This window comes from Genypterus blacodes, unplaced genomic scaffold (genome assembly GCF_046128005.1).
Source record: "Genypterus blacodes isolate CSIRO-AG114 ecotype Tasmania unplaced genomic scaffold, CSIRO-AGI_Gbla_v1 ptg000076l_1, whole genome shotgun sequence".
NCBI lineage: Eukaryota > Metazoa > Chordata > Actinopteri > Ophidiiformes > Ophidiidae > Genypterus > Genypterus blacodes.
In genome coordinates, this window is record NW_027466885.1 from 1,856,393 (window position 1) to 1,873,458 (window position 17,066).

At 41.9% G+C, this 17,066-nt stretch overlaps 1 protein-coding gene across 1 annotated transcript in view; it reads right to left on the reverse strand.

Annotated features, from left to right (window-relative positions):
• Positions 1-12,754, reverse strand: part of plppr5b (phospholipid phosphatase related 5b) — a 34,994-nt gene extending 22,240 nt beyond the window's left edge. Inside the window, exons 1-2 of the mRNA XM_076157939.1 lie at positions 12,545-12,754; positions 1,836-1,968 (exon numbers count right to left, since the gene is read on the reverse strand). Coding sequence (XP_076014054.1) covers positions 1,836-1,968; positions 12,545-12,748 — 337 coding nt within the window. The 5' untranslated portion in view covers positions 12,749-12,754. The remainder of the gene's footprint in view (positions 1-1,835; positions 1,969-12,544) is intronic.
• Between the last annotated feature and the right edge of the window lie 4,312 nt (positions 12,755-17,066).

A 17,066-nucleotide genomic window follows, 5' to 3' on the forward strand; every position in this document is an offset into this window, starting at 1 on the left:
GGCGTTACTGAATTTATGGTCCGTACCTCCGGCTAAAAAATCTTTTGGACTAATGCCCGCTGATCCCTTCTACAAATCTCTCCACATAGAAGTCAAATCAGCCCAAAGGCTCAGAGTCAGGCAGGCAGGGAGACAGACAGAGGTGTGCAGAATCTGGAGGAGGACAGGAACGCTCAGCACAGCACGGCCGTGTTTTTCGCTCAGTTCATTCGACTGCGGTGACTCCCAGCGTGCCAATAAGCTCGCCGAGCCTCATTATCAACAGCCACAGAACAAATGCACTGCAAACACTGAAACGTAAACACAGCATGTCTAACAGCAATAATTATGCACCTGAAAATGATCTCAAAAATCTCCCATAACTGCATGCTCACTGTCATGGCAAATGCTTTCTTCAATAAAAAAAATACTATGGGGAAAAAGAGAAAAGAGGAAAAAAAGGGAAATATAGAAAAGAAAAGAGGGAAAAAAGGGGTTGCATGTTATATGATGTGTTTTTTAATTGACATTTAATATTAATCAACATTAAGTGATTTATGTAAGTCAACTACACTACTTCTTATATCTTCACTTATTATAGAGTGAATTATGACTTGTTTAATGTTCAACAATGTTAAGTTTAATATATGGTTTGACTATCTTGACATGAGATTTACGTGCGACTTACAAAACAATGACTTTGTCCTTCACCATCCTCACCATCCTCTTCCTAAACAAGTTGAGAGACAGATGTGTAATTTATGAACTTATTGTATTTTATTTTTAAGTCTGCACCCTGCTTGTGTTTGTGCTATGAGGGCCAACTAGATTAGTGGATGCTTGTTACAGGTAGAGTGCTCTTCCTGCTGAATAGAAGACTCAGCAGCCTTTTATCCTCTTCCCTCTGATTTGGCAGGAAAAGATGGTTTGGACAAAGTGGTCAGACATTACAACCGACAGCAATTTACATTAAGATAAGCCTTGTTTCGCGAACAACACAGCACCAGCGTATATGACAGGGTAACCGATTGGGAATGAGTCTCTGGAGGATGAAAGGACCTTTGCTGTTAACGTTAACGAGCAGTGTGAATGGCAGCTGGGTGTGTGAATGTGAGGCCAACGCCGGGCCACCGAGTGGATTTCCCCTCAGGGATCTCCATAATAATCCTCTTCTGCAGCCTTATCTCCTCAACTCATTGAAGCATGAGAGGAGAAGTGGCCCACACTGCTGCAATGTGTGTGTGTGTGTGTGCGTGTGCGTGTGCGTGTGCGTGTGTGTGTCTGTGTGTGTCAAGGTTGAATGGCGCATCTATAAGAATGCACAGAAGATTTGTATCACTTATAAGTACTATAGCTGTACTTACACATCTGTACATTTGCAAGACCGTGTGTGTGTGAATATGACACAGCACAAGAAACATATCAAAGACAACGCCAGACTGAATGTGGTATCACAAGTTGCTGTTAGTTACTTAACACTACTGATACCATGGTAGTATTCTAGACCATACTTGGCCCTGGAATTTGTTTTAAGTGTCTTGTTAAAACAATATATTATACATAAAATCTCAAAGTAAGTGTCCAACTGTTTAAAAAGCAATTTATGATCCCTGAATTCACACTTATAAGCAAATTCAATATTTGTGGTAAGGCACTATTATCAGGCAGAAAAGATGGCAAAAGGAAGAGAGAGAGGAAGGGAGAGGGAGATCAGTTCACTCAAGACACATTAGCAGAAATCTTTCTTTACTCTCCCCCACAATTGATTAGTATCTTGGCATTTCGCTGTTCACCACCAGATACATACATTTATTACATATATACGTATAAAATACTCCTCTAATTGTGCGACCTACCTATGAAGCGGAAAGTCCTGCGCACCAGCGGGTTGAGGTAACAGCAGTCCCCTGTGGCCACCGTCTTCTCTGACCGGTCAAACTCTTTGGACGTGTACTGGACCAAAAAGAGCACTGTCTCCGTGATTGTAATCTGGTGGAGAAAGAAAAGCGAAGGTGATTTGAATGTTTATCTAACAATTGAAGCTGCTGATGCTGTGAGTGAGGCAGAGAGGGGAAGTCTTCCTCTTCCTGGGGCCTTTCGTTGCTGGTTTCAGCCCACAGAATACCCTTTGTGATGACACCCTGCATTTTATAGTCTGAACTGTCGGAGGGTAGCATGTCTTCATTGTGCATCTCGCATTGTGTCGTTCTTATTCCATCGTATCACCTTTACTCTCTTAGCTTGGTATAGATTTCTACATGATTTCACTTGCCTCTCATTGTTTTTGTCATCGTAAAGCATCTTGAACTGCCACTGTGCATGAATTGTGCTGTGTGGATCAACATGCCTTGCCTTGCATTAGCAGGCGGCCTTGTTATCGGGATACATTATGTAGATAGATTGCCTCTAATGGAAGGCGCAAGTGATCAGATCTCTGTCATAGCTGTCCAGATAGCTGCCCCCCCCCCCCTTGCCTTCCTGGTTGAAGTCCCCTCCTCATTTTGCTGTCAATCAATAAGTTATTTATGAATATGAAGATGGTATTTTACAGACTGTTCTTGGCTCAGTGTGATCAGACAGAACTCACAACTCATATTCTTTGTTGATCTGAAGCAGCTTTGCCTCTTTGGCCTCGCTGCCTCAGTCTGGCCCCATGCAGCATCAAGACAGAGCAAACAAACTCCCTCCCACTAAAGTTTTAATTTAAAAACAACTCAACCGCCTAAAGTGCAAACAATATTTGAAAGTTCACCCGCCCTTGATATTCCTATGAGTTTTTAATAAGAGTGTGCCTACATCTTGAAAAATGATGCCTTAGTTCTTCTACGATTACATTCGCAGGGTCTCCCATAGTTAGAATTCCCTCTGGGGAGGTTGCTGACACATTCCCCTGAGAATTTAGGGATCTTCGCATAATTACTGTCAATTTGTTATCTTATTTGTTACTTGTTTCACACTCTCCAATGTGTGATTGTGGATTAGATTTGGGGCCAATTATTAAGGGAAACGCAGCACTAACAGACCAGAAGAGGATTACACTTCATATGGTGCAGCCAATCTGCCAAAAACAACAAAAGTCATGCAAAGCACAAACACACACAAGGCAATTACAGATATTGTTGCACTTGGCTAATGGAAATTCTTTCCAGGTTGGGTTATACAAGCCAATAGTTCATAATGTACACTGAAGTAATATAAATACAGAATGGATGGGTCTCTGGTCCAAATAAGTGAAGGCTGTTGTTGCTACGGCTACGGTTTAGAATTATTTTCTAATACTGTTTTTAATGAGTCTCTCAGTATTCAGATACACAAAAAGTGTGTGTGTGTGTGTGTGTGTAACCATGTGTTCTAAAATAGTCAATGTGCCACTTTTCTATACAGTTTTATTTGAGATGCAGCTGTCTTAGATGTGTACTTAGCACAGCCTTTGTACAGTAAAATGATGTTGCTTGGGTTTCGCCTGTGCTGCACTTGTCGTGTCAGCAGGCCATTCTCTAACAGCTTTGTGCAGCTTTGTGTGAGAGGGATAAAACCAGCAGCGCAGCAGCGTCTCTGCTGCTTGAGGCTCACTGTGTTTTTACTAAGCTGATGTAACTGGAGGCCAATGACTGGAAACCTCCACACAATTGGGGCCACGCGTCTGCAGCAGGCCCCCATAGCCCTGAGGCCCCGTGGCCCATGGGAACAATCTTTAATTGTATAGCTTTCCCCCTTGGGATTTGTACAAACATCCTCCTGACCTTGCCCAGTCAGTTGCATGTTTCCACCCGGCTGGACACCCAGACGCACCAAGTTCAATACAAATCACATCCAAACAAATATGACCAGGACGAGCAAGAAGGACAAAGACAGAGGACACTTTGAAGGCTAAAGCCTAAATGTTGTTAGACATATTTGCTTTAATAAATAAACAAAGTTAAAGTTCACTTATTAAGCCAGAAATGTCCATGTCAGAAAACTCAAAAGCAACTGAAATAACAGCATCCTAAAATATTATGGCCCAGCTTTACATTGAGCCACGTTTGGGAGCTGTCCATGGTGCTGAACACCATGGCAACAGTAAACATTGTGCCACAGGAGCTATTTCAAGCACTGGATATGTATAACAGGCTCAACAAGCTTTCGTATGCAGGACTGCGGACATATTAAGGGAAATGTAATCAGAAATGTAATCAGAGGTCTGTCATCACTGACCTCAAAGGAATACAACACAGAACCCGAAGATCAATCTCCAAAGAGTCGTCACAGAAGCAAAACTCTCCCGTTGTACATCAATCAATACTGACCAGTAGTTGGTCAGTTCATGTTCTAACAAATGGTTATTTTGCTCCGCACCCAATGTGATTGCTTCACAAACTAATGGTGGTAATCCTCCCAAACCAAGTAGACTTAAAAGTGCTCATCATCCCTGTTTAATTCATGCTACTCTAAAAAATAACAGCTGGCAAACTACAACATTTCTGCCTGACGAGTATGTCAGTTTCACACAGAATTGTATTCACTGAAAAAACATGTAGCACATTAATAAACTGTAGCTGACTGTGTGTTCCTTGTACTTTAAATTGAGAGATGTTTGGATTGACTTTGAATTGAAGGTTTGAGGCTACTGAGGCTGAGGAAACACTTTCCTTTATAATTTCCTCGCTACTTCCTCTTCCCCTTCAGGATCCCTATCGATTTTTCCTCCTCCTCCTCCTCCGTCTGAGCATGGTGTGAATAAGAGCCCCTGGGCCTCTGTGGAGCCCGCAGCCCTCAGAATCTAGGTTACACACCACATACATGATGTTAATAAAGCTACAGAAGAGAACCACTCTGTCGTCTCAACACACTGAAGCCGTTCTTCCTGCAGCTCTAATGCATTCCAATGAGCCATAACCAAACCGAATGAGTCAACGGGGGATAATTCATCTCAGATTTAACGGCATAAAAGGCAAAATTGTGTCACGCAACCCTTTCCCTTCAGTCATAAATGTCTGTTCTCGGCTTTTAGCATTTGCCTGGAAAAATGCACGACTACATCATTTCTGCATTGGATGTAAATGTTATGGCTCTTTAGTTTACTCACAAAGACAGAGAGGGTCAACAGCTAAGCACAAATAACAGTCCCTTACAGGCTCAAAGTCTAATCATGTCAGGTATTATAATATCGTCTGGGGTCTCAGGTGTGTATATTACACTTTGTCTTATCCATCCACAACCTATCAGCTCTTGATTACATGGAGTGTCATAATCGCGAAAGGAGAAAGTGTGCGAGGTGAGACAGAGAGTGTGAACTGAGGTGCAGCCAAAGGAGGCGTTTGCTGACATGAGGAGTGAATCTAAATAGCATCTCACTTGGCTGACAAAATCACTGCTCAGTTTGCAGGCTTGTTGTGTAGATTAGAAATTGATGTTGTAACTCATTCCAAATGTAAGGACAGCGGCCTAATGTATCACATGTATCATTCAAGTAATTCCATCTGTCTTTCTATTTTGAAAGGGCTAGTGTGCAATGCAGGAAGAACCACCGACAATGGCTTCCAACAGCGCTCCAGAAGACCCTGATTCCTGTGTCTCAATCCGAGCATGTTGGGGAAAATGGATGAAAAGGTGCTGCCCTACCCAAATGTTGCAGAGACAAAGATGCATTGAAACGTTTCTTTAAGTCTGCGTCTTTAAGTCCTCTATCCACACATACTGTGGCTGATAAGGCATTGGTTGATTTGGGAGGGTAGGCTGTAGTGCTTTACAAAAAACCTACTCTGTCTCATGGTCAGTCTCTCGTATACATGTGACTTCTGTGGTAATAGAAATTGGCCAATGCTGCACTCCAAGCTGCCACAATGCTTCCGTTGGTGGTCTGCTACCTGATGTCAGGACAGTGGATGACATCGCAAATCTTCAAGCTTTCGGAGTTTAATGGAACACAAAAGATGCTGCAGAATGTTGTCGGTGCACTGCGTTTCTGTGAAGGCCACTCTTGATGTAGTGACACAGAGTATGAGAGAGGGCAACAAACTGTCAATTGTTGTCGATATTTAGACAATTACTAACCACTGAATGCTACAACTGACCAATCATAAATTAGCATCACGGAGAGCGTTATCATAATAAAAGCACTCCCAATCCAGAACCATAGATATACTTGTTTGGATGCTGTGTTCTCCAGTCTCTGCCGCAGTAACCCACTAGTGGTAAAGATATGAAAGATTCCCAGAATTAAACAATCCAACATATCATTTTTATGTATTTCACGGTGTGATTTTATAGCACTGAGCTCTTGTGTATGAGAATGCTCGGTCCAGCAGGGTTTATTGGTGGTATGTTTCTCATACAGTTAAGACTTTTATGGATGTGTTGCCAGGCTACCAAGCAGACATAAATCTTTTCATTTGCCATCAGCTGTAGAAGAGGAGCAGAAAGCCATAAACAAAATGGATCAATGTCTGAGGGAAGACATAGATACAAATATCCCATCATTAATTAGAATAGACCGTTGAGAGAGTGTGTGTGTGTGTGTGTGTGTGTGTGTGTGTGTGTGTGTGTGTGTGTGTGTGTGTGTGTGTGTGTGTGTGTGTCTGTCCAGCCTAACAGGATTACACAGTGCACAGCGCAATGAAGGGAAGCTTTATGCAGGGTTTCTATGGTCATAAAAATCTTTAATAATAATGGTAATCAGTCAAGCTCAAACCTCAGGGGGGAAAACAATTTCCAGGTGATGGTTGATAGTGTCTTATGAATCTGTAATCAAATGCTTCTCTGCTGAAAAATATAAATTGTGGCTGCCAATAAACACTAATGTGACATCGCAGACGATGGCCCTTTGAGGTTATTGATTGACATTATTTGAATCGGTGCTCCAATACACTTCCACTAACTGTGTTTATTTTCCAATGATATAGTATTTGGAAATTAGCTTTGCTCATCTCACCGTGGAAATGTTGTCAAAATGACTGACTGACAGAACATGGACCACGTTTATTTGACTTATCACCAAAATTTTCACTTTCCGTTCCCTTGTACGTTCCCAAACATTGAGTTATTAGAAACTTTTTTTGTTTTTTGGGGGGCAGGGGGGTGGGGGGGGGGGGGGGTGGGGGGGGGGGGGGGGAGAGAGAGAGAGAGATGTATGGAAACAATTCTGGTCTATAAAAGGGGGGCCCTGAGGAAAGAGTTTGGGAACCACTGCTGTAACCTAATACAATACCAATTTCTTTAATTGAATTTAAGGCCACATCTACACCTTGCATCCTGTTCCCATTTTCACAGGATCCATGTTTGGCATTATTTAAACTTATTATTATTATTTAAAACTAAAATTATGCGTAGATGCCCGCTTAAAAATCCTATAAACTGCTTCTTTATTTCAAACAAACATTCCATTATACTGCGAAAAGCTTTTCTCTTTAAAGTCATTAAATCCTGTCATTATCCTGATCATTAGACAACCCAGAGAAACCCTTCACGGGCTGCCAGCAGTTAGAGGATAACGCTGTGATCATTGTGTTCAGGCTGTAACATTCCTTTAATCTCCAGCTACTAAAGCCGCTGCTCATGATAATGTGATACACAATGATGTCACCAAAGTGCAACAAAGTGAAAGCCGTTAGCTTCTGTTTTATGTGGTTGGAAATATTACTACAGGAATTCATGACGCCTTTTACTTAACAACAGATTTGAAAGACAAGACCACTCAGTTGATTAGTCTGTTTATTTAAGTGGGAAGTCATTTCGACCAAAACAAATAAAACTTGTCAGAAATGCTCTAAAGATTGGTGCTAAATTTTGAATTAAGACCTCAAAGAAATCTCAGTGAGGAGAAGAACATAAGCTCAAGAGAAGTTTCAGCAAAATCCAAGACCAATTTATTTAGTGGTGACTGTTCGATGTAGAGTAGTGAGTGTTAAATAAGGACTTAATTGACATTGACCCAAAATGTGGTGAAGTGAACCTGCTGAGTGGAAGCTCATTACAACAGTTATTCATTCATATTTTCCCATTTTTACTCTAATCTTAGAACAGACAAATAATCAGTGTAAAGCATAAATGTAAGTGACTGTGACCTGCCCCACTTTCTCATCGTCAGTAACACTGTCTGACAGGGCTGTAGTAAGTGTGTGCTGCTGGTTTAGTTCCTTAATCACTCCCCCAGTCTGGGTCCCTCAATTCCCTGCTGGCAAAGTCAAAATGACAAAGCCAGCAGGGAACTGAGGAGCCTGCGCTGCTTATTTACTCATCTATTTGTCTGGTCAGGGCCAAACTCTCTCACCCACACTCCCCCTTCCATGCTCTCCCTCCGATACTCTTCCTGAGTCCACCTGCTAATCTATCTTCATCAGCATGGTGAGGGAGAGCGCAGCCAGCAGGAACTAAACAGCATCAGCGCTGAACCAATATTTGAGCAAGTCTTTCCCTGCTCAGTGTGCACGCCTGCCGAAACACATTTCCCTGAGGTTTTCACAATAAAGTACCATGGCTCAATATGTCTCTATTTACAAGTTAATTGGGCTTGCAGTGGCAACAAGTTTTGAAGTAAGAATGAGGCAGCAACTGACACCTGAACAATAAAAGAGACCTTCAAGCTCTCTGATACAAACAGTCTCTGGATATAGTATTTCATTTCATTCTCAGCCAGTCTGACCTCAGTGGACCAAAGACTTTGATACATGAGGATCCAAAGATATGTTCTTCAAAGCCAGCATCAGCCAACAAAGCAGAGAAATGGCACCAATGTTCATGTGTGTCAAGGTGGAGTTCTTCCACAAGCACCTGGATATGTGGCTACCAGAACTCATGATTGCAAGGTTTGCACGGATTGCATTATTTTGAGCGCACTGGTGTACCAATATAGCTGTAACTTGTGTCTCAGGTGTGTGTGTGTGTGTGTGAGAGAGAGGAAGAGAGACAAAGACCAAAGACACAGAGCCCAATAATTGATACTTGAGGAAGAGATTCAGTGCCACTAGAATGTGTATGAGATCAGATCAAAACTTTATTGGTCATTAATATATGTGAGGCAAACACGTTTTAAAACCAGTTGAAATGTGTGTGTGATGGTGTGTTAATAGTAATAAATGAGGAAATAATGTAGTTCCTAACTTATTTTATTGGATTGACTAGAAGAGCAACATTCTAAATTCTGTCTTGAAATACAATCAAAGATTTTCCCTAGAATTGTTTCACTAACTAGCATAGAGACACACTGAGCAGTATTTTTGATAAAACAAGACATGAGAGACAAAACAAAAAGCTATATTCTTGCAATAACATCCTGCAGTCTGTCTCTCTCTGAGTATGAGACTGCCAGGTCAAAGAAAAGCATGATTAAAACATTTACGTGCCTGAATTGATCAATTTACAATGACATAATGCAGGTCTGTTACTAGGGCGTGACAACCGTGACGTTCTGTAAGTCTTCAGCTCAAGCTCCCTTTTGCCTTAAGAGAGGAAGACCACCAGGTCTGCTGTTCTCTGGACGAGGCTGTGAGAAATGGCTCTTACTTCATCACTAAAGGTGATTTATTGAGTCTGATGTCAAGGCAAAAAATGCCGTTTGGTTCAGTTCTGTTTCCCGTCTCTAACCATAACTCTAAAGACGTAACAATCGTCACTGTGAGCGTTCCAGACTTATTACTGATGTTGTTCTGAATAAAACAATGGATTATATGCACAGAGTGGCAGTCAGAAAAAGCTAAACAATTACTCAATTGACTTCTTGTCATTTTTTAAACAGGACTGTACTTGAAAGCGGGTCTGTGTAAAATCACACACACTTTCTGTGATGAACCTCAGAGGGTCATGTTCTATCTATGTTTACTGACACGCTCTGAGATCAGACATTTCTCCCATCTCTCTGCGTGACGGCTGACAAGTGACTTCTAACGAGTCCAACGGATTTCCTTCTAACACACCAAAGTGTGTCAACTGTTTTCACATCAGCCTCTGAAGCTCCCAATGCCCCAGATGCAGCATCGACTGGGAACGTTCCAGGCTCCAGAGAATATTCTCTCATTTACAAGCTGCCAATCACACGTCACTCAAGTAAACGGGGATTCCCAAAGCAGAAAAACTCATCAGGGGAATTGTGCATGTGGTGAGATGACAACAGGAAGAAAACATAGATCCATATTGCGTGGAAAGTTTGAATCAAAGTTGTGGATATATACGATTGCGTATTCAGATTAGATTTGCTTATCTGGGTAGCGAGTTTTCATTTTTGCATAAGCAGGGATGTAAAATGGTGTCAAGCTGCAGGTTATAACTGAGGATCTGTAGCACGATTCCTTATCATACGGATCAGCTGCTGGAGTGTGAAAGCTGCTCTGAGTATGTAAGGTGGGAACACGGGTTTGTGTACACACACACACACACACACACACACACACACACACACACACACACACACACACACACACACACACACACACACACACACACACACACACACACACACACACACACACACACACACACACACACAGCTAAGAGCATAGAAATACCCCTAAGGTGTTGCATATTAAGGTGTAACACTAGAGCACTGAGACTGTATTCACCTGGATAGTATTCACTGTACAGTAGTCAAAGTGATCACTTCTGGTCATTAACTGGGACCATTCCTCCAAGAAAGACAACACTTCTGTATCAAACATCACTCCAGTCACAGGGCAGCAGTAAAGTCTGATTTGTGTAGGAAGAATTGCATCTAAATGAAATATCTCCATTGCTTTCGCTTCTTAGATTCCCGCTGAACTTAAAAATAATGATCACTTTTATAAACTTCAACACATTTATAATCTTTTTACAAAAACAAACAACAATATTGCCCGACCAGTAAAAACTCATTTTCAAAATCCACGAGTTTTGCAGGATTTTCATGACTGCAGATACGCAGAATACTGCAACACTGTTATAATCTGCTCTACAGCGGAAAGGGAAATACAAACATGTCCGGTTAGAACACTCTCAAACACTCTGCTGTCTGCAAATCTGAGTGTGTGTTGCTCTGAAGTCACGCCGCAGCACGTGAACAAGGCCCTTGGCAGCTTAAACGAGAACATGCCAGACTTAATCGCGTAAAAGAGTGAAACGGAGGCTGGCATCAAAGAGCAAACTCCCAGGGCAGCAGAGGAGAGAAACTTATGCTGCTAAATCTGGAAAATCTAACATGGCTGCTGTGAGACAGTGGAACGTGGCAGCATGGAGTGTGTCCAGCTATCCGCAGTGGTGTGTAATTTGTATGTGTTTGCAGCTGGAGGAGACCCAGAGTGGCTGTTATAGTGTCAGTGAAAGCACATACATGGCTTGCAGTTTGCAGAACAGGGACTGCAGCTTCCAATGTGCAGATATCAGTGAAACATAATGAGACTTTATCTGTTACACTGTCAAGCCAAGTCCAGTAAGTGATTAATGAGTAAAGAGTAATGAAACACTGAGTTAGCAGAATGAAATGACAGAGCTTTAGGCTTGAAAATCGTACAAAATATCTGTTCTAGAGTAAAAAAAAAGGCAAAACACCCACATAGAAAACAACTAAACAAGAAATAGATGCAGGCAAACACATATCCTGCTAGATAAAGGAAAAAAATAGAAGATATACTTAAGTTTTTCACACCTATAAAGTATTTTATGAAACACAAAAGTATCAACTTGGGGACTGCAGTTGTTACTAACTTTATGTATCGTCCTCCTCTGGGAATTTAGTCACAAAATCTTAATTATTGAATCTACCCACTCCACAGCAGGCTTAGAGGTCAACCAGAGATGGGACTCAACCTGGTTCTACTCAGAATGTGGGCACCAAGCATATTAAGTCAGTCTGCAATACACTTACATGATTTAAGTGTTTAAGGCAGTCGTTCCCAAACTTTTTCTGCAGGGTCCCCATTTTATAGATCAGAATTTTCCAACTGAACATCAGAAAATAACCTTAATGGCTTGACAAAAACTTCATTGTTTGGATAAATATAGAGTGTTTGCATAATAGTGGAGTGGGTGGAATCACAGGGAACATTTAAATGACTCCCTCCTCCCACTTCATACAAACACTGAATATGAAACAAGTTGGACTACAGTGGGCCGCCCTTATGGTAAATGATGGAAATAAAGGGGCTCCAGTATGGAATTATGTCAGTAGGAGGCGCTACAGAGGCGTGATATTTTTCACAAGAGCACTTAATTTGAGGATTCCAATCTGAATTTAATGGAGGATTCCAGGAAATGTGATTCAAACCAATAGTTGCATAGTGTAGCTTTAACCAAACTAGAAGCTGCTCAGAAATAATGAAGCATGTATCTCTTTATGTCTGTTATCCAACATAGATGCATGCAAAGCAAAGACAAACGTGACTGGAAAGAATGAAATCAAATAAACATGCGATCTCAATTGAAACACTGTGATCCAAAAATCTAAATGTGTCTTAAATGCCCAAACTGAACGGAGTCTCAGATGACATCATACAGGTTGAGAACCTGTAGGACGGATCTCCAGACTGAGGTGTAATTTGGGGAGAAGTTGCAGTGTGTGTGTGTGTGTGTGTATGCGTGTGTGTGTGTGTGTGTGTGTGAGATGTCCGTCTCCACTCACCAGCAGCGTGGGCAGCCCGGCCACCACCGTGTACAGCAGGATGGGCGGGATGGCGCTCCGGTCCTCCGGGCCGAGGTAGGGTTTGGTGTAGGCGGTGTCGTAGCAGAAGAAGCCCTGGACGTGCACGGTGAAGGTGTCGGTGTACTCGAAATAGTAGGCCAGCATGACGGTCCCGGCCATGATCACCAGCTGGAAGTACAGCATGATGCAGACGGAGAGCGAGAGACATTTAATTCAAACACACAAAACCTTTCGCTCGCTCTCTCTCTCTCTCTATCTATCTCTATGTCTCTCTCTCCCTTTGCCTCCGTCCTTTGCTACCCAGCCTCCTCCTCCTCCCCAACGGTACAGACTCCCGCTAACCGGCACATGACGGCTCGGTGTGGCGAGAGGAACCTCGGTGTGATCACGGCGGAGGCTCGTCCTGCTCTCCGCTCTGCCCTGCTCCCTCTGCGCTCACTCAGCCTCGATGGTGTGTGTGTGTGTGTGTGTGTGTGTGTGTCTGTGTGTGTGTGTGAGTGAGTGAGTGAGTAAGAGATAGAGAGGGGGGGAGAGAGAGAGAGATCAGTGGGGTGTGTAAGCAAATAATGGGATTGGCTGCTTTTCGCTCCTTCTGTGTGTCAGTGTGTGTGTGTAGCTGATTTTGGGGTCACACACACACACGTGCCTGTTCCATTCAAGAGCAGGAGGGAGACATGGTATGTGCGCGTGTGTGTGTGTGTAAGAGAGGGAGAGAGATATGATGTCACCATCTATTTGGATTTTCTCAAATAGAGCAGATTGTCATTAATGGACTCTAGATGGCGCCGTTTCTCGTGTGTGTGTGTCTCATCCACAGCAAACGAAGGTTCACAATTCATTGATTAATTGGTTTGGTTGGTTTGTCGATTGGTTGATGATAACCTGATGATACCCAGCACCCCTTGTTGACATACGCTTGTCTAAAAAAATATTGGAACTGTTCCACCCCCAGTCTTATGGTGCCTTGTGTGTGTGTATATGTGTGTTCTGCCTGGCTATGAATGCATCTTCATGATTGGTGAGCAGAGAAGGTGTGTCTGCAGAGGTGGTCGCAGCTGATTGGCTGATCCTGACAGCCCGCAGACTTTAAACCAGTCCGAGACGTCTCATTGCTCTGGCTGACAGCTCCCAGAATCCTTTGCTCTCCACCACATTCCCAATCCATGATTCTTTGTATGTTTTTGTTATGGTTGTTCAGTTGTTGTAAATACATTTCACACTGTATTCAGATGGTTTGATTGATTTCCTTGGTCCATAAAAGACGGACAGAAAGAGACAGAGACAGAGATTCAGACAGAGACAGACAGACAGACAGGCAGAGACAGATGGGGAAGCGGGGAGTCAGGTGAGGTACGCGGTGACAACTCTGAGTAATGGCTGCAATTATACTGTCAGTCTGTCATTGCTGAATGAACTCTGTCTCCATTTTGATAAGAACCAGGTTCATCCCATATGCTGCTGGGTTCATGCACACACACACACACACACACACGCACAAAGGATCAGATCTGTGTTTACTCTTTATCTGCAATGACATGTAACACTTATCTCACTCTCATTCTGCTGTGATGGAAAGGATGGAATGGAGGACAGGTGTCAGAAGAGAGGTCAAATACAAAAATCTGGAGATTGTACATATTTGCCTTGAACCTAAAGAAACAGCAAAGTCTTAGCAACAAAACAATGAGCAGGACTCCAGAATCACACTGATATTCTGCTCTTCTCATACACATCTTCAGTAAACGCCCTCACACAGCTTCAGAAGAATACACTCTTTCTTCATTTGACAACTAATTGATTGATGTACCATCTACGTTTAAGGTCAAAGATCTTTCCTTCCTGCCTACACAGCATAACCCTTGTTGTATAATTGACAATTTCTTCCTATTTATGGGGTCACTCCTAAACACCTGTTACTACCAGACCCTGAAAATCTGTTGCATTACATTTTTGCCATAACAATTATTAGTTTTATGGAGAGTTTAGGATCATTTACTGTCTTTGAACACTCAGATACGATGTGCCTTTTGATTCTCACATCACAAACTCCCATCTGTCTTCTTCTGACAGAAATAGTACATCTCACTAAAGATCAATCCAACAAGATAACTTTGAAACACCTTTAAAAGAATATGCACATAACATTTAACGAAGAATAGTACACAGAGAAGAAGTTTGTTTCTTCATTTGTAGAAAAGAGCAAGTGAATTACTGACAGACTGACACATATATTGTCTTCGTCCAGACTGGTGAAATGAGCAGGTGAACATAGTATTTTGGGCAGACGGCCTATAAGTCGAGAGCGAAGGGGCCAATTAGTGAACACATACAGTCATACAGCCCACCAGCCAAAAAAAGAGTCGCTCAATTAGTGTAGCACAGACTGCCAAAAAACATCAAGAGAAGCAAGTGAAAGGTGATTAAAGACTCCCACCCCCCCAAAAGAGGTAAGCTGATGGTGGAAACAGACAGGAAGCCTGATCAAGGACGGGGCCTGGACACTTCTGAAAGACTGACAGGATAGTTATTTGATTTTAGGACGTGTAGGCAGAGATGAAGGCACATCAGCCCTGAACATTAAGATGATTAGACCAGAATATCAGTTAAATTCCGGAATTCTAACTCATTGGTTATGCTGTTTCACATTAAACTCTTATTCTTTGCACTTCATTCTGCCAGACTGAGCATTTTTCAGACTTTGTTTCATTTTTAACTTGACTTGACTTGACTAAGTGTTGAGAAGAGGTCCTGACTTTGTTCTTGCCCAATTGAGAAACTGTCAAGATCAGCAAATCAGCTGTGAAAAGCTCTGCAGGCACACCTTCTCTGCTCACCAATCAGGAACCAGGATACATTCAGATAGGCAAACCGCACACACAACCCACATAGATATATACACACAGACAAGAAAACAACCCAACAGGCTCATAACAGTGCCACTGGTGGAATTGATGGTGTTAATTTCCAATATATTAGATTTTTGTATTTGAAGTATGTATTACTGATGTAAATATAACATAACATTATCAAACAAGTATAAGGCAGCTAACTTAATGCTTTGCAAAATTCAAAGTAATAAAGCACAGCAGGTGTGATGTACTTATCTTTCCTGGTTGAGTAAATGCGTAGAACCAAAGTAAATTCCTATTTGGTGTCTCAGAACAAAGAATGAATCCATGGTGACAGATTAAACCAAAGGCCTGACATTTTGCTGGCATTTCATAAAACCTGCATTAAAGCAGCGGAGACCAAATGGTACAGCCAGCCTCTGAGGAGACCAGCAGTACATTAAAATAGATCAAATAAAGGTTCACAGAACATTCTTTCAAGGCTGTGAGAATCATTCAAAAAAGATTCAGAAGTTGCAGAAGTGATGACCATGATATAAACACTCTTCCAGGGGATATATTCTGCTTTTAGTTATGTTCCATACTTGAAGGAGACATAAAAACAATTCATCCATTAAGACAAACCCTTAGGTCTTGAACAAGTTTCCTTTTGATTGGTCCTTTACTTCTGTAACATGCTGACATCTACCTGGATTAGGAATTGAACCCCTATACACCCATTAAATGAGACTAGAATCAGTCAATTTAAATTCATATTAAAACAAAAACGAAAATGTGATTAATGTAGTAAATTGTTGTTGTTTTTTCACCTTAATGGGATTGTTCTCTGCACACATCACAGTATGCTTCCTTTGATTAACAGACCTTGATTATGCTATTATAAATCAATTAAGACCCTTTTAAATTAGCCCTGTGTAATACATAAGAACAGTAGACCGCCATCCTGCACATTCCAGCCTTCAGAATATAAAGGTATAAAGAGTAATAGTGTACATCTGTAGCCAAGCTCTGAAATAGTATTCTAGACGGGTTGGTACTTGAGGGCCTTACTGATGTTGTGGGAATGTTGTGCTATAGAAATGAAGTTGACTTGTCTTGACTTGAACCTTGTCGTGTTTGCAGAGAGGTATTCAAAATTAGCTTGGTTATTGCAGACGATAGACATGGCAGACACACACACACACACACACACACACACACACACACACACACACACACACACACACACACACACACACACACACACACACACACACACACACACACACACACACACACACACACACACACACACACACACACACACACACAAAACCTTGGACACTGAAATTCTCAGTGGTGGCCAAAAAGAAAGCAGAATCAATCAGCTTTTAAGTTTGAAGCTCTTTCTTAAACTTGCAGGTTTCATTCTGTTTACATGGGTCAGAATGCTTCAGCATGAGCTTTTTCCAGCATGACCCCTTCTGCCCACAGTGAACTTGCAAACTGCAGCTGAAAGACTACAGAGACAGAACATTCAGTACATTTGATGTGCAATCAATATAAAGATGCAATTAAGACAGGCGCTAAATCAAGAGTCAACCATTCTCAGAGTATACATGAAGTGTTATGTAACTGATGAAAGGCACGTGGAGGCAGCAAACTGAGATTAA